The sequence below is a fragment of the Porites lutea genome, chromosome 2 (assembly GCF_958299795.1).
Source record: "Porites lutea chromosome 2, jaPorLute2.1, whole genome shotgun sequence".
In the NCBI taxonomy this organism is placed as follows: domain Eukaryota; kingdom Metazoa; phylum Cnidaria; class Anthozoa; order Scleractinia; family Poritidae; genus Porites; species Porites lutea.
In genome coordinates this window covers 6686608-6712241 of record NC_133202.1, presented here as the reverse complement: position 1 = coordinate 6712241, position 25634 = coordinate 6686608, and the positions used below count along the sequence as shown (strand labels likewise).

At 39.7% G+C, this 25634-nt stretch overlaps 2 protein-coding genes across 2 annotated transcripts; one reads left to right on the top strand and one right to left on the bottom strand.

Moving 5' to 3' along the window:
- Positions 1 to 1002: 1002 nt before the first annotated feature.
- On the bottom strand, positions 1003 to 7719 carry LOC140926541 (CBY1-interacting BAR domain-containing protein 1-like). Its single transcript, XM_073376269.1, has 6 exons — positions 7378 to 7719; positions 6200 to 6434; positions 4365 to 4532; positions 3242 to 3355; positions 1984 to 2097; positions 1003 to 1235 (listed from the first exon to the last, which is right to left on the bottom strand). Exons 1-6 carry the CDS (start codon positions 7443 to 7445, stop codon positions 1047 to 1049), a joined length of 888 nt encoding a protein of 295 aa, XP_073232370.1. The 5' UTR covers positions 7446 to 7719; the 3' UTR covers positions 1003 to 1046.
- A 59-nt stretch (positions 7720 to 7778) lies between these two features.
- LOC140927550 (uncharacterized) lies at positions 7779 to 20241 on the top strand. The gene is made up of 5 exons (XM_073377219.1): positions 7779 to 7977; positions 10253 to 11105; positions 12189 to 12455; positions 13666 to 14073; positions 16836 to 20241. The coding sequence occupies exons 2-5, from the start codon at positions 10286 to 10288 to the stop codon at positions 17261 to 17263; spliced, it is 1923 nt and encodes a 640-aa protein (XP_073233320.1). The 5' UTR covers positions 7779 to 7977; positions 10253 to 10285; the 3' UTR covers positions 17264 to 20241.
- The last annotated feature ends 5393 nt before the right edge of the window (positions 20242 to 25634 follow it).

Sequence of the window (25634 nt, the reverse complement as noted above, 5' to 3'; positions counted from 1 at the left end):
GGGTACAAATGTATTCTCTACAAAAGGTTTTGAAGCCTGGGCCAGGTTCCGCAGTGGGAGAAAAGGCGAAAAAATCACCGAGAGTCCTTTCTCCCTCCCAAGTCCACCACCCGCTTTGCTCGCTGTTTTTCGCCGTTTCATCCAGTTTTTTGCCTTCCCGCCCCCTTATGGTCCCTAGCTAAAGTTTTGTAGAGAAGGTGAACACACAAAAGAAAAATTCCCTTTGACTACTATACGTGACGACACTAAAAACGGCTGTGTAGCAGACTACTATACGTAACAATTGGCTCTGCCTGCTTTTAAGCACAGTCACACAAGTAAAAATTTGACCCAGTTTTCCGCGCATCTTCGAAATAGTCCATGAAAGAAGAGATTTATAGCGTCTCCAAAACAGTCTCTTAGCGCACCCTCAATTTTTTCCGCGGATTTTACCACGATCACAGACGTGCGCTCGCACAATCCAACATAGCACTTAATCTTGTAGATGGAGGGTACATATCATTTAGCCAACGATTCCGAAACAAACTCATGCTTCACAAATTCGCGCCTTTTTTGGATTCAAACCGAGACGGATGTAGGAATTGTACGATTAACTGAAAAACAGCTTACCATTATGCTCTGGACACCCAAACCGGATTTTTTGGTCAAATGGTAAGCACCCTGGGTGACTTTCTGGACCACATTCAGCTGCTTGTCAGTTGTTCAATCAATACGCCTGTTTCGAATTATCAAAATTCATACTTGGCTCCGAGTCTATCTGTAAGCGGACCCTCCTTTAGTCTTCATCTTGCTCCGAGTCTGAGGGAAAAACAAAAGTCTTGATGAACTGATTCTCGCAGAATGTCAATGTGCTTTCTTTTGTTTTATACCCCTCAGCCTTGGTGCCAAGAGTGAATTTCAATGATTCGAAACAGGCTTATTTACTACTATTTGCTTGACATTTAGCTCATTTCATTTTAGGTCTGCCCTGACTGGCTTACATAATAACCCTAGCATATATAAGATAGAAACCCGTGTTGATCGTCTCCTGCTACCAATAATTTTCCTTATTCGAAGTCGCTAGTATCATCATCGTCTCCGTCGGCTCCTCTATCGCTCCTCCCAGTCTTGTTCAGTGACATCTGCGATCCCAAGGATCCTTGGGAGCTAAATCGATTGAGCGAGGTCTGAGAACCATCCCTTACTACATCAAGTCGTGTAGGGTGATGAGCGGAATGAAGGTCGTTCTGAAATGCCTATCAAGAGTTAAAACATTCTCCAATAAAAAAAAGTGCAGTAAAAATAGTAGGTCTTTGCCTTCATTTATCCCCAAACTCCCTGAGTTATGTTAATCATGTCGGTTTAATTTTCACAACCAACCGACAACTACTTCAGCGCATCAGCGAACACACGATCTAATTTATTCAGACTTGAACTCTTTTAACAACATCGAAACGTCGACTAACGTTCTTAAGTTTGATTTTTCTCGTTAAAATAAAAAAAAAGAAACAGCAGTGAAGATGAATACAACGCCTTTTCCCATGCTTCGCGACACCGCTTGATTTTCCCGCGCATAACAGGGCTTACAAGTTTTTCCCGCGCTATGCAGCGGCTTCCATGCTTTCCTGCGCATAACAGAGCTTGCAACAGACTCACTTAGATTTATTCTCGCAAAGAAATATGGAAAGGCAATTTGACGCGCGCAGTCACAGCCCATGCAGAGAAGCAACTAGGTAGGAGTCTGGAGCTTGCAAGTTTTCCTGTGCATAACAGAGCTCATAAGTTTTCCCCTTGTTACGCAGCGGCTTGCATGCTTTCTTATGCTGCGCATAACAGAGTTTGCAAGTTTGCTTGCAAGTTTTCCCGCGCTATGCAGCGGCTTGCATGCTTTCCCGCGCTTTCACACATACTTGTTCTTTAAAGTAAATAATAAATAACAAATAACAAATATGAAATTTAAGGTAGAAAAAACAACAACAACAAAAACAACAACAACTATGTAACCTCAATATCTTGCTCTTCGTCCATGGAAACGAGATTTTGAATAGCAGTTGTATAAAGTTCTAGTGCCTTTGCATGAAAATACATCTGGCCATGAAAGAAATTACTGAATACCGTCTGCGAGAACAATGAAAAAAGGAATCATTAGTTTCTTAATCTAAGAGAAATCTCCTGCTTTTTATTGCATAAAAAGACCATACCGTAGTAACAAGACTGAACAGCAACGGCAAGAAACAGGGTCTGGAAGGGGGGGGGGGGGGGGTCCTGATCCCGCATTCCCGCTCCTTTTTCACGACAATCCCGCATCCCGAACTTCTGACATCTCTGTCCCGAATACCGCCTGCCGAATACCGTTTTCTTTCCAAAAACCGCATCCCGTGCCAAAATTTTGGCGAATCCCGCTTCCCGGGTAGCAGTCAAATTCCGTATCCCGTCAAGAGATTTTGCGTTTTCAGAAATCCCGTACTGTATTTGGGTCAAATCGCGGAAACCGAGAATATTCCTCCAAAGCCTGAAGAAAATACATGTAAAACTGAATTTTTGTGCTTTCCAGCTACTTGAAATCCTAGGGTAACACTCAAAGTTTTAAATTTTCTTTTTGTTTTCAAATAAAGATAACATTGTTCTTTGTTGCAGGCGCCTCATCTTCTTGTGAACAAGCTCGAATGATGTCAAGTTCAGGGGCGGATCCAGGATTTTTTTTAGGAGGGGGTGCACTCGTCTCTTGCTCTACTTCAACACCAATAAACCACATAGTTTTTTTTTTGCAGAATACCAGTTGTATTAGAAAACCGCAGGTCATCTCAGGGAGGGGGGGGGGTGCACACCCCCTGCACCCTCCCCCTAGATCCGCCCCTGAAGTTAAGCTGGATTAGCTGGAAGCATCACCAACAAAATCAGTTCCATTTGTCAGGACTTGCTGACCAGGCCATTCCCGTTGTAAGAATCTCACTTTTAATCAAAACTGTCCAGTCAAATCAGTCAATTCCTAAATGCAAGGGGTTGATAGGTTTTTTTGGATCATTACATGTTTCTGGGAAACTCCCCACCTACCCCTCCCCTAAGCCAACATTTTGCCCTAAGTGAGAAGTAAGTGTTGATGTTGGCTTAGGGGAGGGGTAGGTGGGCGGTTTGTTTCAAAGTGAACATTTCTGACTTTTGGAAAGTGTCCCCGTATTGCATATTTTACAGTCTACTCCCTTCAAACCGACTCTCTTTCATGCAAGGATTACAAATTCTTTTCTCTCTTATCAAAATTTACCTTAATGTCTTCCATCTTTTTTCTTTCAAATTCTATCATCTGTTCCTCAAGAGTCTGTCTTGCTCGGTTTGCATCAACTGTTAGTTTCTGAAGGTCCTGCTCAAGCTTAAAAGGGTTAAACATTAATAGTAGAATTATTCTACTATTATTTACACAAGCACCAAAATGTAAGAAAAACGATTAAATCATAGCCTAATTTACATTAACTACTCCTAAAGCAGTCACAAAAATAATAGTCAAACTTTTGGAAAACAGAGCTCAGTTTCACAAAAGCAAATCAACATTATCCCAGGGTTAAATTATAACCCATGGGTTCTGGGTAAAGGGTATTTTCTTTTAAAATTTTGACCCATAATGAGGTCTTTAGTACCCTGGGTACCAGAGGTTTTTTCTCACGTGGGACGAGGAGCTTGGTCGGCTACAGGCTGACACGTCTTGTGGCGAAGCAGGTCACTTTTTAAGACTTGACCGAAACGGGAAACCGTCTCTGGAACCCGGGGTAGGTCTTTAGGTAAAAGCTTTATAATAATAATTTATGAGGTCCTTTTTCATGGATGTGGTGTTTACCACATGGTTTCTACAGAAACAAATTGTACTGACTAATAATATTTTGTGTGTGCCTGTTAAATCTCATGAAAACCCTTGCAATATCACTATAAAAATATTTACTGGTGCCTCCATATCCTCAACCAAGGCCACACTTCATCTTCTCTGTATGTCATTGTAGTGAGACACAGCAAAAGTTGATCACTGAATTTTTTTACCCACCTGGGACTGAAAACAGTTAAGGATGAAACAATCCAGCTCAAGATTAACTACAATTTGAATGAATTTATTGTGGAATGGATGCCCTGATGAAGAAGGGATGTGGGATGCAGCGATGGGGTAGGATTAAATTTCAGCCTATATATGAGACCCAGGTAGGTAGGTATCTTTTCCCTAAAGATACCTGCCTTCTAAATAGTCAAAAAAATGGAATAGGATCTATAATGACTGAAGCTAAAAATTAAATTTTAAATTTATTCTGCTTGTTCTATACGAAAAAAAAAAAGAAAAAAAAACATTAAGTTAGGTAACATTAGTTTCTTTGCTTTAGATTAATTGCATTATGTAAGGATATGATTTTTCCTTTGTTTCTTGGTTCTTTTGTTTTTACTTTATCTAGTGCTTTACGTTTCAGTATTTCCTTTTCTCTTGTAGCATTAAGTTCTTTGACATATTCTCTGGCATGTTTACAATTTGTAGCATTCAAAGAAAGAGGAGGTGAAACCTTTGCATGCACAAACTCCGCCTGAAAATAAAATAAAATAGTATTATTTTCTATTATATGACATGTTTAGATCCTAACATTTGAGTTAAGAAGGACTTGGTTTTTATTTAATGGTCAATCAGCTGGAAGCAGCTTTTCATCCTAATCAAAAGAAGTGTTTACATCTTACCCAGAGGGAGGAGCGCTTACTCCTATAATAGAACATCTTACCAGTGGAGGGAGGAGCTAGAGCATACAGTCGACTCTCTCTTAACGGACACCTCTATAAGATGGACACCTCTGTAAAATGGACACCTAGAGTTGGTCCCTGCCTTTCTTTACTCCTTTTATTTGACTGACATCTCTCTACAATGGACACTTAGTACTGCTCCCAAAGGTGTCCGTCTTAGAAAGAGTTGACTGTACTCCCAATAACTAAAATCGCCTGATCGCAGGTTACCCAATAACAGACTATACAGGGATGCTCGTCATAACAGGGGTACCTGTACCTTATTCTTAAAAGGGCTAGAGGGGTGTAAAATCATAGGGACTTAATGAGAGGTGGGAATAGAAAAGGTTACAAAAAATGACTCTTTAAATTTAAAAGGGTTGGACAAAGTGCATATATATGTAACTTTCCAAAAGATGCATAGAATTGATCTGAGTACATGTATTTCACAAGGTTAATTAACTCAGGAAAGAGAATAAAGTAGCTATTAAGTTTTTACAAGCTGTTACTATAAGGGGAATCATTTTGGTCAAAAGTGGTATATTCCTATTGTATGTTCTTATAAAAGGGTAATCTTATTTGAACCACAAGACAGAGCCATCCCCTCACAAAACTTTGCGTTAAAGATCCCTTCCCACGCTATCCTTGTCATATTTCCTTATAAGCTAACTGTTTTTGAGTCACAGCCCAGCCTGGGTAGCCATGAGTTTAGCGTCGGCTGTGCTATAGCATGTGCAATATTATTAATGTGAGGAAAATACTAGTTTTATCCATTACTGATGTCTTTGGATAAAGCAGTTTTAAACAAAATGTAACATTATCATTTTCAAAACTGTCAAACCCCTATAAATGAGGACACTGGCTGCGGTCACATCTGGGCTACTAACTATAGTTAAGATGGAGATAACTGTAGTTAGCTATTTCAGTAATGTGACCGCTTCTCTGTTCGCTCTAACTATAGTTAGAAAATTTACGCCTTGGTGATCCAAAACAATACAGACTAACTATAGTTATACCCAAGCAGGGTTCTTAAGTTAGTCTTAAGTTTACAAACAAACAACCAATCAGAATGTGACACTTCTTTTCACAAGTGTGAGATGAGCATAAATATGCAAAATAAAAACCAAGTGTGAAAAAAGGGCGAAACCAAAAACAACAAACAAAAAATTTACATAGGCTAATTAGAACTAGCTGTTGTTTATAACTGTGTGGTGTGACTGCAATGTCGACCGGAAGCACTAACTACAGTTAGGTATGACATCATGTAACTTGACACTAACTTAAGTTAAACTTTAGTTATGTCGTAGATGTGAGCGCAGCCACTGAGGGAACCTGTTGGACAGTTTGCTTTGTCCCTGGTGAAAGAAAGCCCTTACATTTTCTCTAATAAATTAATTCATCCTTATAGCCGTGTTTGTATTAAGTGGGTGTCCGTAAAGTGGGTTTGACTGTATATTTGCAATGTATTCCAGTACTTTACCTGTCCGCCCAGGAAATCCTGCAATGAAGCTATGTTTTCGCTGACACCAGCCAAACTTGCTTTCATTGATGGATATTCCTCATCAGAATACAGGTCAACACTTTTGGATAATTTCATGCCTTTTTCTTGCAGAGATACCAGTCCTGTGCTTAAGGCTGCAAAATCTTTTAACAATGTGTTGAAATGTCTCTCTGCAAGATTAATTCTCTCTGTTATGACTTTCAGTTCATGGTCTCTACAAAAGAAAGTACATGCAAAAAAAGTGATTCAGCTGATGACATGGGGGCCACATTACAATGTAGCTGAAAAGATCAACAGCAATTCCCCCACTTAGAACTGGACTTTTTTTTCCTGCAAATTCTGTGAGAACAATTTGAGCTGTTTTGTCAAACAACATGGCTCCCTTGTTGTGTGGTTGCAAACCAAGAATTAATGCATTAATTGTTTCAGAATCAGTCTTTTATCAGACCCTCTATTTCCTCATTAGAGATTGTTGAGAGTGCATGTTACAATATAGTTACTGCAGAGGATATATTGACTGCTTCCTGAGAAGGAACTTGATAAAAAGACATTCCACAAGTTAACAATAGATAATTTTAACCTAGAATCTAGAGAAGGTATGCAAGAACCTATGGGGGGGAGGGGGGGGGGGGGGGGCGGACAAGTACTGCCAATGGCATTTTCATAATTATTTTGCTTGACATGTGTATCATAAAAATATTCTTTGGATGTTGTTTTTAAAGTAAGTGGTAGAATGTCAGTTCTCTTTGGATGTTGTTTTTAAAGTACTTAAGTGATAGAATGTCAGCTCTGACAGTGTTTGTTTAAGAGTCTTGTCATTTAAATGAGCAGCAATTGGGGATTATTAAATTTTTGGAAACACAGTGAATTCGAAGGGACAGTGTGCACAGACATTTTTTAAACTTCTTCAGATTTTGACTAGCAACTGTTTTAAACAATGTTTTTAAAACAGTTATTAGTCCTCATCTGAAGGATCCTGAAGAATCTGTAAAATGGCATGTTTTTGAATCTTAAAAAAATATTATGGACTACATAGCAGTTAATTTTACAAAAAAACTTAGTAGACTTCTGCAAGTGACAGCAGCCTCCAGGCTGCAGTAGATGCTTCGAATTGTACAGGTTAAAAGCTATAAGAAGACTTATATTAATAGGCTAACCTTGCTTTCGTTTCACTTCTTATCTCACTTGGGGTGGAAGCACTTAAATTTGACGAAGACTTCTTCATTTGGAAAAAAAAATGCACCAATGGATGGCAATGATCAACAATTTCTTCAAGAAAGTTCAAGGACGCGATCAAAGATTGCCTGGCAACGAATCACTCTCTCATTTCTTTAAGACATCCAATAGGGATTGATGATTATTCACGAGAACTTTTTTTAACACCATATAAGCTTAAAAGCTGTTAAAAAAACGCAGCCAACGCAAAAAATACTCTACGATTCCGAAGACATTCGCTTTGCCCGCGAAACCGCCACATTTGTCAATCGCAATTTAGTCCCTTCCCGGGAGGTGAAAGAAAACTTTCGCCCTAACGCATGCGCATTTCATCTGCTAATTTCGGTCGGCCATTTTGTTGGCCAGGTGTCGGTCTTTTCAAAACGAAAAACAACGTTTTTATCTGTCAGAACTTTTATTTATCTACTTATTGCTGCTTCAAGGAGTGCCCTGAATCATTTGGTACCTTGCACGAGGTTTGAAGAGAGTGGATTTTCGCATTTCTAAGCGAAAGCCAGTCTTGGCTGCATTCACGTGTTCAGGTGAGCTTTCCAAAGCCGGTCTGTTGTTACTACTGCTGTGTATTTTGTAGCATTTTGCATGCTTGTTTTTAAAATCGAGTGACGTATTGTTTGCTGTCGTTAATCTTTGTTCCTATAGCAGCATATCATGTACTGCATGTTCAGAGGGAAATTTGAGCCAAAAATTTAGTTATAATATATACAGTCTGTTTAGTTTCTCACAATTCGATGCTTTCTGAGACAGACAGATCTAAGTTTGGGGAAACATAGAGACTGGTTGAAAGTGGGGAGTCACTGTGTTAAAAAGATCAGCCATTAACTGCTTTGTTACCCAGCCACAAAAAATACAATAATATTAAACAAAGGAAATTAATAGCTGATTTGCATCCTGTAAAGAACACATACTGTATCATCTTAAAACCACTTGATCAACAATAATTTCTAGGGAACCTGCAACAGTTTAACAATAGTGAGTTTAAACAACTACAATAGTGATGCCAACTGTATAAACAGTAGGTCTGAAAAGTAAAACCCTGCATTTTTCCTGCTTAACAGCATTAGAGAGATTTAGAGTCATGTTTACGGCAAATGTCAAATGTGAATTTCTGCCACATGACCAAGTTTTCCCGTCAAACATGTCTTCAACTGTTCTTTACTTGAACAAAAAAATAAGTGCCGCATATTTTCGGTTATAAGGCACACTCAGTTATTAAGATGCACAGCAAACTTTTCAGTGCAATTTTTCTAAATTAGCAAACTGAAAATTAAACCAAAATACCAGGCTATAAGGTGCAGCCATGATTTTGGTGATGTTCACCTTAACTAAGACAGCATGCTTTCCAACAACGCTTATTACGGCCATTCACCTATGTGATCAAAAGAGAAAAAGGTTACATATTTCGATCAAAAGTGAAAAAAACACACCTATCAACACAAAAGGCATTGTTTTCTAAAGTTGTGAATACTTAGGGAATCCGTTTTTGGTTAATAAACAAGTCAGCTGTCTTGGCTGCGGCATACTGACATCGATACATACATTGGTAGTATCAAGATAAAATTGATCACATAATACATGAGTCTGAACAATTTTGTTTATTAACTGCCAAACCTGTAAGATTAGGCCCTTGTTAATCAAAATAACTGTGATAAAAGAGCTGTCACAGTTCTGTTGACAGATTTGGGAGCTTTCTTTGGGAAATAAAGGTATGAAACAAGTGCAAGATTCCAGTGTAGAAGTGACTCTAAACGAATTTGACTTAATTTTGTGTTGTTGCCCGAAGATACTTGGTTATAAGACGCACCCCTAAATTACAACAGATTTTATAGAGCTACATGTATCAAGCAAACTTTCATTGAAAAAATGCTGCGCCTTATTTAAAGCAAAAAAATATGGTAGTTTCACATTATTTTCATCCATAAGAATAAATTGTTTTAGACTGTTTTTATCTGCTCATTTTCTGTTTTAAGAAATTCTCAACTTGGGTCTGCCATTTGCCAGTTGCCATAAATGTCAATCTAAATCTATCTATTGTTGAGTTCTCTGATTGAAGGCAGGGTGCAAAGAAAATCATTTTTACAGCTTGCCATTCGGGCAAGCTGAAGCTAACATTTACTAGCCCAGATGTCATTTTAACTAGCCCCAAAAGCTTTGTGAAGAGCAGAGTTAATTTCACAGTTCTTCTGTTATTCAGTTTCCTTGCCTATCGGGCAAGTTAATAACAGAATTCACTAGCCCGATAGCAAATTCCACTAGCCCCGGTTTATCGGACACTACTTTCTTTGCATGCTGTTGAAGGCTTTACCTGTGACTTGAACTTATGATGATTTCTTTCCCTCTCTCTCCACGCCAGTCTTTGTTCTCACTAATATACTTATTCCCTTAGTTAGACTGTTTTGTCCACTGATTTGTTTCAATGGTGCAATAGAGAGAGTCTATCATTCATAAAAGATGCCAATCTTGCCTTGGAGCCTCATGTGTAATCAAAATATACTGAAAAGCAAACACAACAAAAAAACTCTCAACAATCTACTTTGAATGAACTGGCAATTGCATGCTAAAATATAAACAATTTTGATCCAAAAGAAAAGTCTGCCTTAAATGATTTGTTCAGTAGGCCATAGATTTTTTCAGGTGCTTTGACTACCAGACTTTTTTACTCTTTTGAGTAACAATAAAACAAGCTACTATGTTGTTAATAAATAAAGTTGTTGTTTTGTTTATTAAGCCAAGTTTAGATCTTACATGTAGTATCATTTGGAAACTGTTTCAACTGCATTATTGTTGATTATTTTCCAGGCTTTTAGTTTGCTCTTTCATCCTGGACTTCTGATGCGAAGAAGGGGAGGACCTCCGCCAAGGGGACATTTTGACGGGCCATACCCTCCGCGACCACCTCCGGATTATTATGATGGCTTTGGACCACCCCCATCTCCACCATGGGAACGCCGAGACCCTTATGGTTACCCCCCATCACCACCACCACCTCCTCCTGGACCACCCCGAGGTTGGTATGATCGACCGTTAACTCCACCACCTCCGTGGCTTAGAGATGATGATCTGCCTCCTCCTCCCCCTCCAAGACGCCCTCCACCATCATCATTTGCTGATGATGATTTTTACCCCCCTCCACCTCCATTTCGTTCTAATGGTCCACCCAGGGGAAGAGGAAGAGGAGAGGGGCGAGGTGGTAGCCAAGGGCGAGGTAGGGGTGATGCCCCAACCTCACGTGGGGGAAGTCAAGGAAGGGGTTCTGCTACTAGAGGAGGAAGTAATAGCAGGGGAACAAGAGGAGCTACTAGTTCACGTGGATCGTCAAGTGGCAGAGGGGGATTTAGAGGAGGAAATAATTCATCCAGGGGTACTCCTGGTAGAGGGGCAGCTAGAGGGACAAGTTCAGTGCGCGGTATGGCAAATGGAAGAGGCGGAAATGCTTCAAACAGTGGAACAGCCACGTGGTTGAATAAAGCAAGAGGTGATGCTCAAACAGGAAATGTTGGAAACAGCAGCAACCAGTCTGTTGTCCAAACTGAGAACACACCACAAACTACTAATGCGACAAAGACTGCAAACATGAATAATTACCAAAGTTATTCTATGTTAAATAAGGCCAAAAAGGAACAAAAGAAAGTAGAGAATACTGTGCTGAAAGGTGGGTAATAGTGCAATATTTGAATATTTTAGAGTTCTTGTTATGTGTTAGAATAAGGACAGGTATGCACCTTAAGTGTGTGTGTCACAGGTCAAAATTAAATCCAGGTTACATTTTTTTAATCTATGTTGATTCTCAGTTTTCTTTGTCTCCTAGCCCTAATTCATGAATAATAATACAAGTAGGGCTATGAGACAAAGGAAGGTGAGAATAAATGCATGTTAGGAAATTTTAACCTTATATTAATTTCGACCTGTAACATATGCCACAACTATACAGGGATATGTAAGGCTGTCTCTTACCAAAATCCCAAGGAACTTTAAAGTTTTTGTCGGAAGTCTTAACTTGAAAGTGAGATACAGTGTGCAAAGAAAGTCATGTCTGACAGCCCGTGGCTAGTGGATTTTGCTATCGGGCTAGTGATTTTTGTTCTTAACTTGCCCGACGGTGAAAATCAAATTACAGAAGGATTGTAATCAATCCTGCTTATCATAAAGGGTTTTGGGGCAAGTTGAAATGCCTTGTAGGCTAGTACATGCTAGCTACAGCTTGCCTGAATGGCAGGCTATAAAACTGAATTTCTTTGCACCCTGGAGATATGACTTTGCAAGACCATGAGACCAAAGGCTAAGACTTAAGTGTTTAAGGCTAGTTCAAGACTTATTTTGGCAAGTATAGATTTAACAAATCAATCACAATTTTTCATGGTCTGTAATCTTGTCGACCATAGAAATGACATCAGAATGGTCAATACTCAAGTGAACCATGAGTTACAGGCCATGGAAATTTTTTGTCGATTTGGTTTTTACAATAACATTGACAGTTTTTAATGTCATTTTCCATCAACATTTCTGGGAAATTTGTGAGCGCGACAAGGACAAAAACAAATTGCGCCACCATCACGTCATTCCCATGGTTGTACTCTCACCGAACAAAGCTCTCGACCAATCAGCATGAAAGAAGTTGTTCAGTTATTGTAAAATAATATTTTGTTACATAATTGTAGTTGTGGTTGTTGTGCTACCTCTTTATAGTTTGATAGGAGAGGTTTGAATTCTACTTGTTTTCAATATCGCTTTCCAGCTGCTATTCCTGGGCAGTTAAACTTCATTTCATTCAAGAACAGTCTTCAGGAATGTTGTCAAAAACAGCAATTTCCAGTTCCTGCTTACAAGTCTTGGAAGTTCAGCTATGGCTATGCAGCCAAAGTGGAAGTAGCTGGAAACACTTTTAAAAGTACTGGAGTACAAGGAGATCAGAAAGAAGCACAGCAGAATGCAGCGTACAATGCCTTGGTAGGCCTTGGATTGATTGACTCCACAGTTCCATTCGATGTCAAAACTGCTGCAGGTACATTGTATATTATTTTTTCACTTTAGTACTTCAAACATAGAAAGTGTACCACACATAATTTTTCTTGTCATTATCATCAAAGTTCCTGAATTTTGTTTGCTCAATGATTTTTTTTTGCTTATATCAACCCCTCATGCCACTAGCCCAAGCCCATTATCAAGGTAAAAATTCACTTTTAGTAGTTAGTCCTTAAGCACCAACATCCACCTAAAAATTATCCAAACTGATCTTTATACATTTTCCCAATAGACTAGACTACTTGAGAAAATTCGATAAGTAGGTTGATTATGATCGTCCAGGTGAACATAGTCCTAAATAGGACTGTCATTGACAGTGACTAATGTTTCAACAACCTGTGCGGTCGTCATCTTCAGAGTCAAAGTGAGTTGTATCACATGAGTTGATGGTATGAAACTTATTGACCTGATTAGTCAATTAAGTCATGATGTTATTGGTCGTCTGTCAGTTAAGCCATGATGTTATTTGCTTGTGAATTTAGTGACAGATCAAAGTGTTTTCTTTGTGGTGATCAGTTTATTAATTCACATACAGTCAAAGCTCTCTTAAGTGACTACCTGGGAAATTTGAAAAAGTGGTGGTAACTAGAGCTAGTTGCTTACGAGAATGAGCTCTGGTAAGCTACCACATATTATTTTACATGGTAAAACAGTACAGGGTTGTCGCTTACAAGAGCATCAGAAACTCGTTCATAAAGAAAATTAAAAGCAATTTATGTTTAACGAATGTTTTTATACATGTGTCTGGTTGTAGACACGGCCTATCTTTGCTTCCAAATTTTTTAGAACAAAATAACCCCAAATACAGAACTGTGCTCTGATGCACTGTACAAGATCTTAATCAACAAACCATTAGCACGGTGTGCAGTTTCATGAAAGTGTTGATTTATTTTAATAAGTACTCCAAGCAGTTGCTTTCGAGAGCTTAAAAACAAAGGAAAAGTCCAGTTGTGTAATCCCAAAAGTGGTCGCAGTTGCTTACAGGAGCAGTCGCTCACAAGAGCTTTTCATTACAAAGTTTAAGTCACAGTTCAAACAGGGTTTCACAAAGGCGGTGTTAACTAGAGCTGGTCGCTTGGAAGAGTGGTCACAAGGAGAACTTCGACTGTATCCTTTTCTCTTGAAAATGTATGGAAATTAGGAGAAAATTGATGTTGGTCACTTTTGTTAAATCCTTGTTTCTCTTGCAGCAATTAAAAGACCTGCTGTAGACAACAGTGTTATAGAGGATGCATCTGGCAAGCGGATCAAACTGGAGTCGTCCTCGCCCGTGGCCACCTCTTACAAGAGCAGATTAAATGAATTCTGTCAGAAGTTTCGCCTTTCCCTTCCGTCCTACGACACTGTAAAAACAGAAACAGGAAAAGGCTTCATCACAACTATTGTGTTCAACAAGAAAGTTTATCAAAGCAATGGCCCACAGCCCACTAAGAAGCTGGCTGAGCAGAATGCTGCTCAAGTAGTTTTACACATGTTGAACCAGTGTCCAGCACCCCCTCCGAACTGCCAGGATTTTGTTGAACGTTGTAAGCAGCTGAGTTCACAATCAGCGCAGTCCAGTTCTACGGGGACATCTGCATCGACTACTTCCTTAACAAGTAAGTTCTTGTTGTTTCTAAAACTGCAAGGCCTTGTAAGTGAGTAACAATGTATCTTTACAGAATATTAACCAAGACAATATGAGGCCTGTAAAAAACAAAATAGTTACCTTAAATGACCTGATAAACGCCCTAGGCGTTTATTTAATTTTTGAGATCCAAGTAGGGGCGATTTATAAATAGGAGGCATTTAAAAGAGAAATGCGTTTATTCTCATAACTGTAGCAAGCGCAACAAAACAAATATGCTTTCAGCAGAAATATAAAGAGAGTTTTAAAAAAATGCAGAATAGAGTTCATGTGATAGTTAGTTCTTGAGTATGGTACTTTGTATGCATTTGAATTCAGTTGCCTGCTAGTCCACGGCATTGGGTTAGCTGCGGCATTCCGTCTGCTGCCACGTGGCCTTAGTGCAGCTTATACAACATGCAGAGTCTCATTGTTTTCCTTCTACTTTGAAGAGATTTCCATCCTAGCTCATCAAGTAGTGCTCCTACACTAGCCGTGCGATCATAATTCCTGTCAATTTTAAGTTAATGTCTTTTAATCTCTTCAAATAATGTTGATTAATTGAATTGTGCAACATTGTTTCCTAAAGTACAGATCTTAAAAAGTTAATAATCCTTTGAAAGCATCAGAATGTTGTGATTTCTATATCTTGATCCACATAAAATAATTATTGACCTCCTTTAGAGGTTTCATTGAAATATTTTTTAGTATGCTTCCCCCCTCCCGCCCCTGCCTTCCCTCCTGGGTGCGAACAAACTGGAGAATGTGTTTTCACTTTTTTGTTAAAAAGAAAACGAATTTAGTATCAATTTTCAATGCAAAGATTTGAATTATTCGAGGCTGGGCGCTTATTAACTTTTTCTGCCTTTAGGATGGGCGCTTATTCGAGGTGGGCGCTGATTCGAGGCTGGGCGCTTATTCGAATAAATACGGTAAGCCCCCCCAAATCGTAAGGCAAAAAACGCTCCCTTAAATCGCCCCTCCAAATATAAGCCCCCCGGGGGGCTTGTACTTGGAATTTGCCCTCGAATACAAAGTAAAACAAAGCAAAAATGGTAAATTTCCTCTCCACTACAATCTAGCCCAACCGATTTTATAACGCAAATTTCCCTCCGTACATAAGCCCCTCCGAATATAGGCCCCTCCAAAAATAAGCCCCTCAAAAAGGGCCTTTGAAAAATATAAGCCCCGGGGATTATTTTCGAAATTTTACGGTATCTACTTTGGCCTGAAAATTGTTTCAGGCCAAGCTATTTTCAGGCCAAGTTATGGGAAGATTATTTATTTTAAATCCGTGGATGAAATTCTATGCCTTTACCATTCAGCTGAACCCACTTTCGCAGGGATGGACCTTCGCTGAATACGAGTTTTTTGGAGTTATTTCTTTTTATTTAGCCTCTATTAGGAACTGAAAGGTTAATTTTTGGGTCTGTTATTTGTCAGAGTCAAGTTTTTAATCGGGATGACATCCTTTTATAATTATTGTCTGAAGCAACGTCTAGACAGAGTGATTTGTCTGAGTATCGCAAGATGTTTTATGAAAGAGACCTTGTTTGGTATAGATTTTGCGATCCCACTGTATCGTCCGTGAATGACTCCTGCTTGTTGTTTGTTTAACTTGGAGTATCTCCTATGTACCAGTATTTCACGGTGTCGAAAGCGTGCGCCTTTCAGGGTTTGGAATGCATTGTTTATCACAGGCATCGAACTGATTAAGGGGGGGGGTTTCTTGATCAGGAAGCGTGCTTATTATTGTGAAAAGCCAAAGTATTTATATCTTAGTTGTGAATTTTAGTAAATTATGAAAGGTGTGATTGTCGTCTGCAACAGCTTTGCAAAAGTTATTTCTTTAGTTTTGCTCATCCCTCTTAAAGTGTAAGGTGTAAGTGAAAATAATAATTTATTATATTCCCTGTCTATTTGAGTCCCAGTTTCTAGAATTCAAGCGTTCAGTGTTTTGATGCAAGATCCACAGTACAAAAAAAAAATGTAATGGATTAGCTTAAGGCACTTTTCAACGCCTGATCCTATCAACAGTTTATCCTGAACTATGAATACGCTGTTATTGAAAGCTTGAGGGAGTAAGGCATAGCGCAGAGCAGGCTTAGAATTTCTCTTAGTTTTTAGTGTCCATTAAACTGATTAACATTCTGAACGTCACTTCGACTTCTAGTCTACCACGGGTTGAAATTTTTTGTGTGCGCCCTCCTTTGAGTGAAATTCTTTCATATCAATTCATATCCCGGGGGGTGGACTCCTCATATGAAAGGGGTGGGGATGCTCTTCGTCTCGCTTAGGGGTGTAAATTTCGAATTTGGTCTCACTTAGGGTGTTCTGGGCAAAACGCCATCATATTTAACCGTGAAGGTCTTGTTTAGGGTTGCACGTGAAAAAATATTAAAATATTATATTGTCTGTGTTTTAACATGGTCTCTTTTAGGGGTCAAAAAAAGCCTGGGCCACGCCCAGATCGGTCTCCTTGAGGGGTTTAATTCAAAATTTCCGACGAGCAACCCCACCCCTTTCATATGCGGAGTCCCCCACGGGGTCCATGTGCGGTTTTTCAAAACCACCAATTTCCACACTTCCCCCCCCCCCACCTCCTGAAAAAAAAAATGTACGGCCCCTTACTTGTTTGATATAGGGTTAGTATTGCAAACTAAGACAATGTGAATTTGTTTGGTCACTAAAGCGAAATCCCGTCAAGATGTAAACGAATTCAGTGATTAATAATTGGTTTGTGTTTATTTTCAGCGTCTGTAGCAGTGGCGCAGATCCCTTTACCATCGGCGCCAGCACCAGCAGCCGGACAAACACCTGCTTCTACGTCCCAAACGAATCCTGCGTCGACAGTCCAAAGCACGGCATCTTCCACAATCACGCGTTTCTCTAGTCCAATAGTCGAAAAGATTACCACACCAATGACGCAGCCATCGGTAACGGCAGCGGCTGCCATCGAAAAACCGACTACTGCCTTCACCTCACACAAGAACACATTGCAAGAGTACTGCCAGAAGTCCAAGATAGCCATGCCTGTGTACTTCAGCCATCGTGAAAACGGCGTATTTACATGCACCGTGCATGTGGCAGGGGTAACCTACTCAAGTACCAGTTGCAATACCAAAAAGGGATCCGAACAGACCGCCGCTAGCGTGGCACTGAAGGCCTTGGGTCTAATGTAACCCTACTGGATTTCTTACTGACTTTTATGCGCGTTTGGTGTTGGACTCCGTGAGCATTAAGGTATGGAGATATTAGACAAATATTATTTTTTATTTTTACTCTACCGGATTGAACGCAGTCCAGATGAGTTTGTTGAGCGCGTTGAAAAAGGTTTAGAGTATGAAAGGTAACGTCAACATTGTTCCTACAATCCGTGAGGTGTGGTTCATTTAATTTTTCCGATGGCTTTTGTTATTCGACGCGATATTTGATATCACCCTTTTCCTCATAATTCGTAAAAATTATGTGGACGTTTCCTTGTGCCAAAGGAGGTAGCTCTCTCAAGTTTGGCGCCGGAACGAGGGGCTGTCTGTTTTAACATTTCTTTTTTAGAAAAGAACGTTTTGTTGTTTCGAAGGGGAGACTCTTTTGTTTAGGCAGTATTTACGGAAATTAAATTGCTCTTAGAAAAGTTGGCAGCTGGACATAGAAGTCTTTACAATAGTTTCTGGCTGTCAGAATCTCGTGTCAAAGTAGTAGGATTCTGCGTTACTTTTTAAAGTTCCCCTATAAAAAAATTCAAATGATTTTTATTTGTAACCGGGGTACTTCTCGCCTCCAGAATCCCTTAATGAACTGAGCACCTTTCAGCGTGATTATCTTGGATCGTTTGTGGGACCAGTATGATTGATGATCGGTTAAAGATAAATTCGCCTTTTCTGAAACGACCTCAGAATTTTAGTGCCCTGAAAGCTGGTCACAACCTCCAAAGTTAGAGCTTCTAGAGCGGCCAATTCAGTATTCGATTGGGTGAATAACTGGACTTGTCATTCAGTTCTTCAGTTGTTCAATGTGACAACGTTTAAAGCGAATGCCGAGCTGGCCAACAGTAGATTGTAGTTTTTTTAAATGTTACTTTGAGCTCCCGTTTTTCGAATTTCGAGTATGTCGACTAACAGTTAAAAGGATATGAAAAGAAAGATTTAGCATTTACTTCACTAAAACTTGATTAACTGACCTAAAGGAGAGAAAGGCAGTGAATATTTCAAGTCAACTTTTTGGTTAGGGTTTTGTGATATCCGAAATAATCAAGGTACTGGTAAGTGTTATCAGTCTATGCCGATAAGAACCACCTTTACCTTGATTATTCCGGATATCACGAAAACCAAATCTAATAATTATTTTATTACGCATTGTTTTGAAGTAAATTGCGACGAAAACACCTTCGCATGGAACACATTTTGAAATTGTTCTAAAGAATCATGCATTGCGCGCGCAACCTACAGATTACATTGTAGTCAGTTATCTGCTAGCAGATAGCTGTAGTTTATCTGTAGGTTGCGCTGATTTCAAAAATAACTGTAGGCTGTTAGCCAATGAAACGACAGATAGCGAGTGCAATGTATAATATTATGTCCAATCAAACTACTTCATCTTCATTTGAACGATCGTAATATGGGTAGTTTTAAATTGCTCTAAAGAAAAAAAACTTAATAATCATATAAATTGGCCAAAATTGATCCATCCGTTGAACTAGTCGTTTGTCAAGAGGTGGTTTACTGAGCCCAGTTTTAAAGTTTTACGAACTGGAAACTGAAGAAAAGTAGTTCTTAATCTAAGCACAGAATAAAAGACGTGATCTTCCCACAGGAAATAAATCTTCTCGCTGTTTTGTCTATAAGGATATAACACTCCTGAATGCACGTTATTCTTTAATTGCTAACGAAACTCCCCTCCAAAAGTTATGAAAATACACCATTGTTAGCCGCTTTGTTGCATGCTGCTTATCCTGCAAAACAGGCGCTTTTTTCGCGTTTTCAGGCGAGCGCGAGACCTGCCCTCGTCGTGCGCGTCACGCGCTCCACATTTGCTCTGTGGTCGCCTGAAAACAAGAAAAAGTAGCGCCGGTTTTACAGGCAAGATTCTGCTTATCAGCTTGGCCTCTTGATGTTACGTCATTCTGCCCAGCGGGAACATGGCGGGAAGTTGCTAAAAGGTAACCCTCAGTAAGACTGAGTTGAACAGGTAGGCTTCTTTTTCGGAACAATTGTTTGGTAAACGCTCCTTCGTAGTTGCGTCCCACCGATTCACACGTTGGGCGGAATGATGTCACATTCGGAGGTTAGGCTGCCAAGCAAAAAAAAAAAAGACAATTACGCCAATCGGATAGGCTTTCTAAACGAAGTAAACGGACAGTATTTCAACATCGCATCTTCATTTTTTTTGTGTGTCATAAAATGCACTTACATAATGCCCTATCCGGATAGACAAAACAGTGAAGTGATTGATTTATCTCTTGTTGGTTCGTCATGTCTTCTTGCAATCAAATTCGCCTTTCCAAACAGCAGAATTTTGAAAATTTCTTTGGTGTTCCCAGTCCCCTATTTTTCTTTAAGATCGTGGAGATCGAAGACTTTGCGTTACTGGTGGCCATTTTGGATGAGGGTCAAATCTACTTAGCCTGCCCCCCTTGGTACATATGAAACCAAGATGGCCGCCCGTACCGGTCAGCGCTCGATTTTGGCGATCGAACGAGAAAATAGGGGACTGGAAACAGTGTAGAAAATCGCAGCATCATGTAGAAACTGTTGTCGTAGTTAAAGCAATTGCTACATGTCTTGTGTCCTCTCATTTGTTGACGATGTTCGCGTAATTAAATCGTTGTTAACCGATTTACACTTTGATAAAATTAATAGCTTTAGGCCTTCCTCCTCAGACACTCGTTTAGTTTGTGGCGATGAAAAACCGCTGAGCAAAGTGTAGAGGACAGCGTTTCTTCGTCGTCTTCAGTCACTTTTTTCAGCGGACTCTCCTCAAACTCCGAGTCTCGGCGGAGGAGTGTTACAAGTTACATTCGCACAAAGTAGAGATAAAGTTGTGTTTGTGCTAAAGTACCGTATCTCTCGTGATGAAGAATACGTTAAATATTTGTTCGGAAAAATGTTGTAACTTGTAAGTAGCATACGTCGTTGAAATAAATTATCAGTTCAGTGATAAAGCAGTGTTTCTTTTTTTTTTTTCTTTCACACCGACGAAGGACCAACTCTCCAAATTTCGGCTTCCCGGTCGCAAAATGTGTTTACCAACTAAATTGACAAGCCAAATTTCTTCCCCCCAGGAATGCGTGACGTACGTTGAGAACCCTTGACCTCTGCGATACCGGTGCAGTGTTGTATCAATTAAACTAACAGGCTCAATGGAGCTAACAATCCAACTGGGAGCTGCTCTCATTTGGCTTGTTAGCTCAATTTACCTCTACAGAAAATACCATAACATACCATAATGCTCTTTGTTTGTCACCCCAAATTGTCTTCATTTTCTCTTGGGGCCATTTTAACTCCTAAGAGATACTGAAGACAATGCTTATGCAAAATTTTGGAGTGACCAACAAAGAGTATTCAGTGTGTTATGGTATTTTCTGTAGTGGTCAATTCGTAGAGCGCTGCACCGGTATCGCACATGTCAAGGGTTCCAATCCCGTAATAGCCTGAAGTTTTTCAGGGTTTTTTTTCGGCAACTGCAAAAGCTGCGTCTATAAGCGCGATGATCTTTTTTCCTTTATTACCTCTTGACTTTGCTGGGCCAATTTAGGGTGCGTTCCCTTGGAATGGTCCGCATCCAAGATCAGTGATACGAGTGATCTCGGATCACGTTGATCAAATGAACCGATGAATACTTTCCTAGAATGGATTCAATGGTTCCTTTGACGCATCATGATCCGAGTGATCTCAGGTCACTGATCCTGATCCGGATCATCCCAATGGAACGCACCTTTAGTGTTTGCCATTCTCCGATTCAAAAACAGATTTTTATCTGATGCGTTAGAAAACGGAGAGTATATAACAGCTGTTTCAAGTTACCACACAAAACTCTAAGATTAGCGTGTGAAAACAGTAGACATGTCGTCGACGTCAGCAATGGTTTCCCCACCCGGGTGGGGAGTAACCCGGGCCCACCGAGACACTCAGGGCTGAAGACTGAGCCGACTAGTTTCCCCGCGAAATGACCTTTGATGATCGAGCGCAGAAATTCCATCCGACCAATCCGAAGCACTACCCAGATCTGGGTAGTAAAACCTTTTTTGATGTTTTACGTATAAGTTTCTAAGTGTTGAGCTAAAAAAACCTTCAGTGCGTCAACTCCTGGAATTCCAGAGTAAAATTGAGCGCCATTAATTATTTTGGAAGAAGAAGTAGTCTTCTTCAGCTTATGTCCCACGCATTTTACTTCGTTTGATTTTCGTCGTAGGTTGTTAGTGCGTAAGCAGCGTAGGGTTTTTAACTTAGGCGTGGGCAGGTTATTGAAAAATGTTCACCATTACTATAAAAATTGATAAATGGGAGATTTTAAAATAGGTCGAACCTTGTCACTTCTCTCGAGTGCTCAAATTTAAAGTTTTTAGTTGTTTAGCTACTGTTAAGAAGTATTCGTTGGAGTGGTGGTATCTTTAGGCCTTCATTCACAGGCCAACATCCTTGCACTAGAACTTAAGTACACCCCCCTGCGCAAGTGAAAAGTCAAATAGTTTCGACTGATTTACGACAATCCGTTGACGTCATAAGAGCTATTTCAACAAGTTAATTGTTTGACAGATGTAGCTTTTGCTAGTATGACGCAAGTACTCGACAGAATGAAGTTCGACTCGTCAAAATCACACTTTTACGATGTTTCTTCGTCTTTGTAAAAATCTAGAAATTTCTTTTCTTAAAGTTTGTCCGTCTTTGTTTATTTTATTGTTTTTAGTAACAATCTGTGAATAACAGAGCTCACCTGACGCCTTTCTCATCGTATTGTGTCATTTAAAAAATACCCAATAATTTAACGTTTCCTAAGAAGTTTGAACCCGAGAGAGGTACCTTTATTTATGGAGAATTTATTGGCCAAACTGCGTCAGTTAATTCACTGTTAAAAAAACAATTTAATGCCAGGAATGGAACAGAAGACTTGTGAACATAGATTCGGTTGGCATCGCAACACTGTGGCATCGTCAGAACTTTAATTTGACAACATGCAAAAAATACTAAATGCAATTCAATGTGTTGACTGGCTTTACTTTTTTGAATAATCAAACTAGTTACAATGAAATATTTATTTTCATAAACAAACGCAGCAATAATTTTCTATCAATGTGTTTCTTGTTTCGCCTTTAACTTTTTTGGCCTATCTTGTCAACTCGCAGTCGTCAAAATTACCATGCGAAATTTACCTTTTCTGCCAGGATGTTGATGATTGGTTTAACTTAAAGTCACTACTAAACAAAATTTTAAATGCAACAAATGTCATGAGTTACCGTAGTTTTTCAAAATTTAGTTCTAGGCTAGGAGGGATAACCCGTCACTGGTGATCTTAAGAATAATGCGTTATCATGAACCGTAAATATATCATGTATAATAGAGATTTTGAAAGAGTTTGTGTTTTGGTTCGCGAATTCGTGAGTATACTGAATATCCAAGAGACCCATTCGCTCATTCAAACATTTATAGAATTTGCAGGTCTATTTTCCAATTTCCTTTACACGTTACTGTGCTTGAGTTTTTAAGATTTGTTAATTTTAAGGCCTCACTTCCTCGTGGTAGCAATGTTTTACTTGCAAGGTCACAGTAGAAGAATTATATATGAGGCATCTGGGTGGTTCGTTTGTTTCTGTTTCGATGTCCCAATGAAAGTGTCGGAAATGAAAGCACTTGATCGTTACAGGCAGTATACGGTTGTTCAGTGACACTATTTTGGCTTATGATCGTTAAGCTTTTCTAAGTGACGGAGTACAAGGCTCCTATGGTACTCAGTTTTTGGCAGCTTTTCGGAAGTGGCCACACCTTGAGGGTTTATGTTCAAGTCTGGGCCATTTTTTGCGATTTACAGATGGTTATGGTAACTATTTTAATTAATGAAACTCAATAGTCCAGTATTCTGCCCTCTGCCTGCCGTAAGGAGAGCAAGGCGCCTATCTCCGTGGGAGAGGAAAAAACTTATTTCTTAATTAAATACAGTTTGTCAAGTTTTCGGAGAGCGAAAATTTCCGAAAAGGCCGATAATTTTATGATCCTTCTTTGGAAAGAATCGTGTACATGTATGACCCATGTTGAGTACAATTAATCAACCAATTGAATTTCTAGCAGTGTAGTAATTCCATGTTGCAATTTGACGTAGAACAAAAGCACAGATACACAGAGTATTCGTATATGTCACTGATTTTATTCTCGCAAAGCCGCCCTGATAAATTTCACGCACATAATTCAGTTCTTATCCTTGGGCAAGTTTTACGGACTGTATCGAAATAACCACTCGCGTTGTTGCCCGAAGCGTTTATGATACAGCCTTGGAGCTTTGTGTTCGACTACACCAGGCCTCCAACCTCGTTCCCAGGGCCCTGCGGTCAAACGCAACCTCGCCCCAAAGGAGAAGCCCTAGGCCGGACAAGTTTGGGTCAAACGTCTAAGGCTTAGTTGTTGTTGTTGTTGTAATTGGTAGGATCTCATTTACCAGTAAGTGTATTAAACATGGGCAAAGATGTATATTTTAATTCGTTAACATAACTATCTGTTCATTTTCTTAAAAATTTAAGCTTTTTTTTTCGTTGAAAACGCTTTGCACCTGAGTAAAATCATCTTGGAAAATTGTGTCGACAAAAACACCTGTAAAAGTTTAGTAAACCACCAGGGTGTTTGTAATGTCTTTAAACTTTTAGCAGTATAAGCAGCAGCAACCTTAGCTTTGAATTACTTACTTCTCGCGTTTGGTCGCAGTGATATGGGAGGGGCGGCTCACACTTCTCTCGTTTGGTCGCAGTGATATGGGAGGGGCGGCTCACACTTTCGAAGTGAAAAAACCCTGGAAACGAGGTTTCTCAGTTTTTACCGATCGCTTCCAAAAGCCTTGGTAAAGCCTGTGGAGTATTAAGCAATCAAGCAGAAGTTCACGCTCAAATCGCGTCGCGCAAGAGGATTTGGGGCGTTGAGGTTTCGCGCTCGCTCGTGCGAGTACCCGCTTGATTATCTTTTAGGCAAATAAGTTAACTAAACGCAACAAAAATCAACTTTGTGATTACGGGTCAACCCAGCTAGCCTGGTTAGCTGGTACTCCTTATCGAGAGCGTTATGCCGGGATAGGAGACACCTCGGCCAAGCGATTCGGACCGAAACCAATGTTTTTCCGATTGGAGCGGGGAAGGATAATTATCAGCTTGCCAAATATTGAGTTGCTAGTTTCTTTCACGTGGGAGAGGCATGTTCGCCTGCTAGTGCTTCATACTCGATTCATACGATCAGTGTAGTATTATTGGAAGCGTGCAGTGAATGCTGTGCCAGTGCAAGCTAGTCTCTTAGCGACGTTTGATCAGGAAAGGCCAGAAAGGAAAGAACTCGATGACAGCTACACTTATATCTTTTTACAGTTTAATTAAAGAGGCTATGTTACGCTATTTGTCATCTTTTTTTTAAAAAGCTAGAACTTGTCTTCGCATCAGTTGAATTTCAAACTGATTAACCCTTTCACTGCGAGAGTGTTTGATAGAGTTTTTTAAGGTGACTCTAACTTTTGAGTCTGTGGACGAAATCCTATGATGTGACCATTCAAATGAAACCTCTCTGTCTGTACTTACACATAGTGATATTTGTTTGTCAAAATTTTAGAAAATGAAATTTGGAAATTTGGTCGAAATTTGTCTTTGGCCACCTTCGGCAGTAAAAGGGTTAATGGTCTAGTTTTGTTTTTTAAGACTTGAAACTGTTTCTTGTGTTCTGTTGCAACTCCCATGGCAAGGATGTAACTTGGACTGAAACGTTTTAAAGCTTCAATGCTATCCCTGCAAAATAACCCCAAAAATTGTGGTTATTGTTTCCTGATGAAATTATATTTGTTTGATAGCTTCTTCAAAACACTACAGCAGCATTTTGTGTGTGTAAAGACCTCAAACCGTTATATCCTCGTAAAATTGCCCTTAAAAATGCCTTCTACAGAGAGTGTTGTGGTTCGAAGGGGAATTGCGATCTTCGACAGAATTTGAATTCCTGTTGTTAGTTTGCTTTACACAGTTGATCGTATCTAGCCCCTGTGTGGACGGCTTTGAAAGTTTCACCGCCCAGGGACTCTTGTCTCGAAAGTCCCGATACTTAACTGGCCCGGAAAAAGCTGTTGTTGATATTCAAGATTGAGATGAGACATGATAAAAACATCATTTAATGAGACAAAATGGACCGATTTAATTTCAGGCCCGAAAAGTTACGGGGACTTTGGAGAAACAGGCCCCAGGGCACTTGAAGGTGAACTTAAGGCCCTGATCCTAAAATAGAACCAAACAAACACGGAACAAAGTACACAGTACTTTGAGTACGTTCAGGAACTTGAAAAGCGGAAGTTTGAAGTCGAGTTACAGGTAATGAGAGGCTTGTG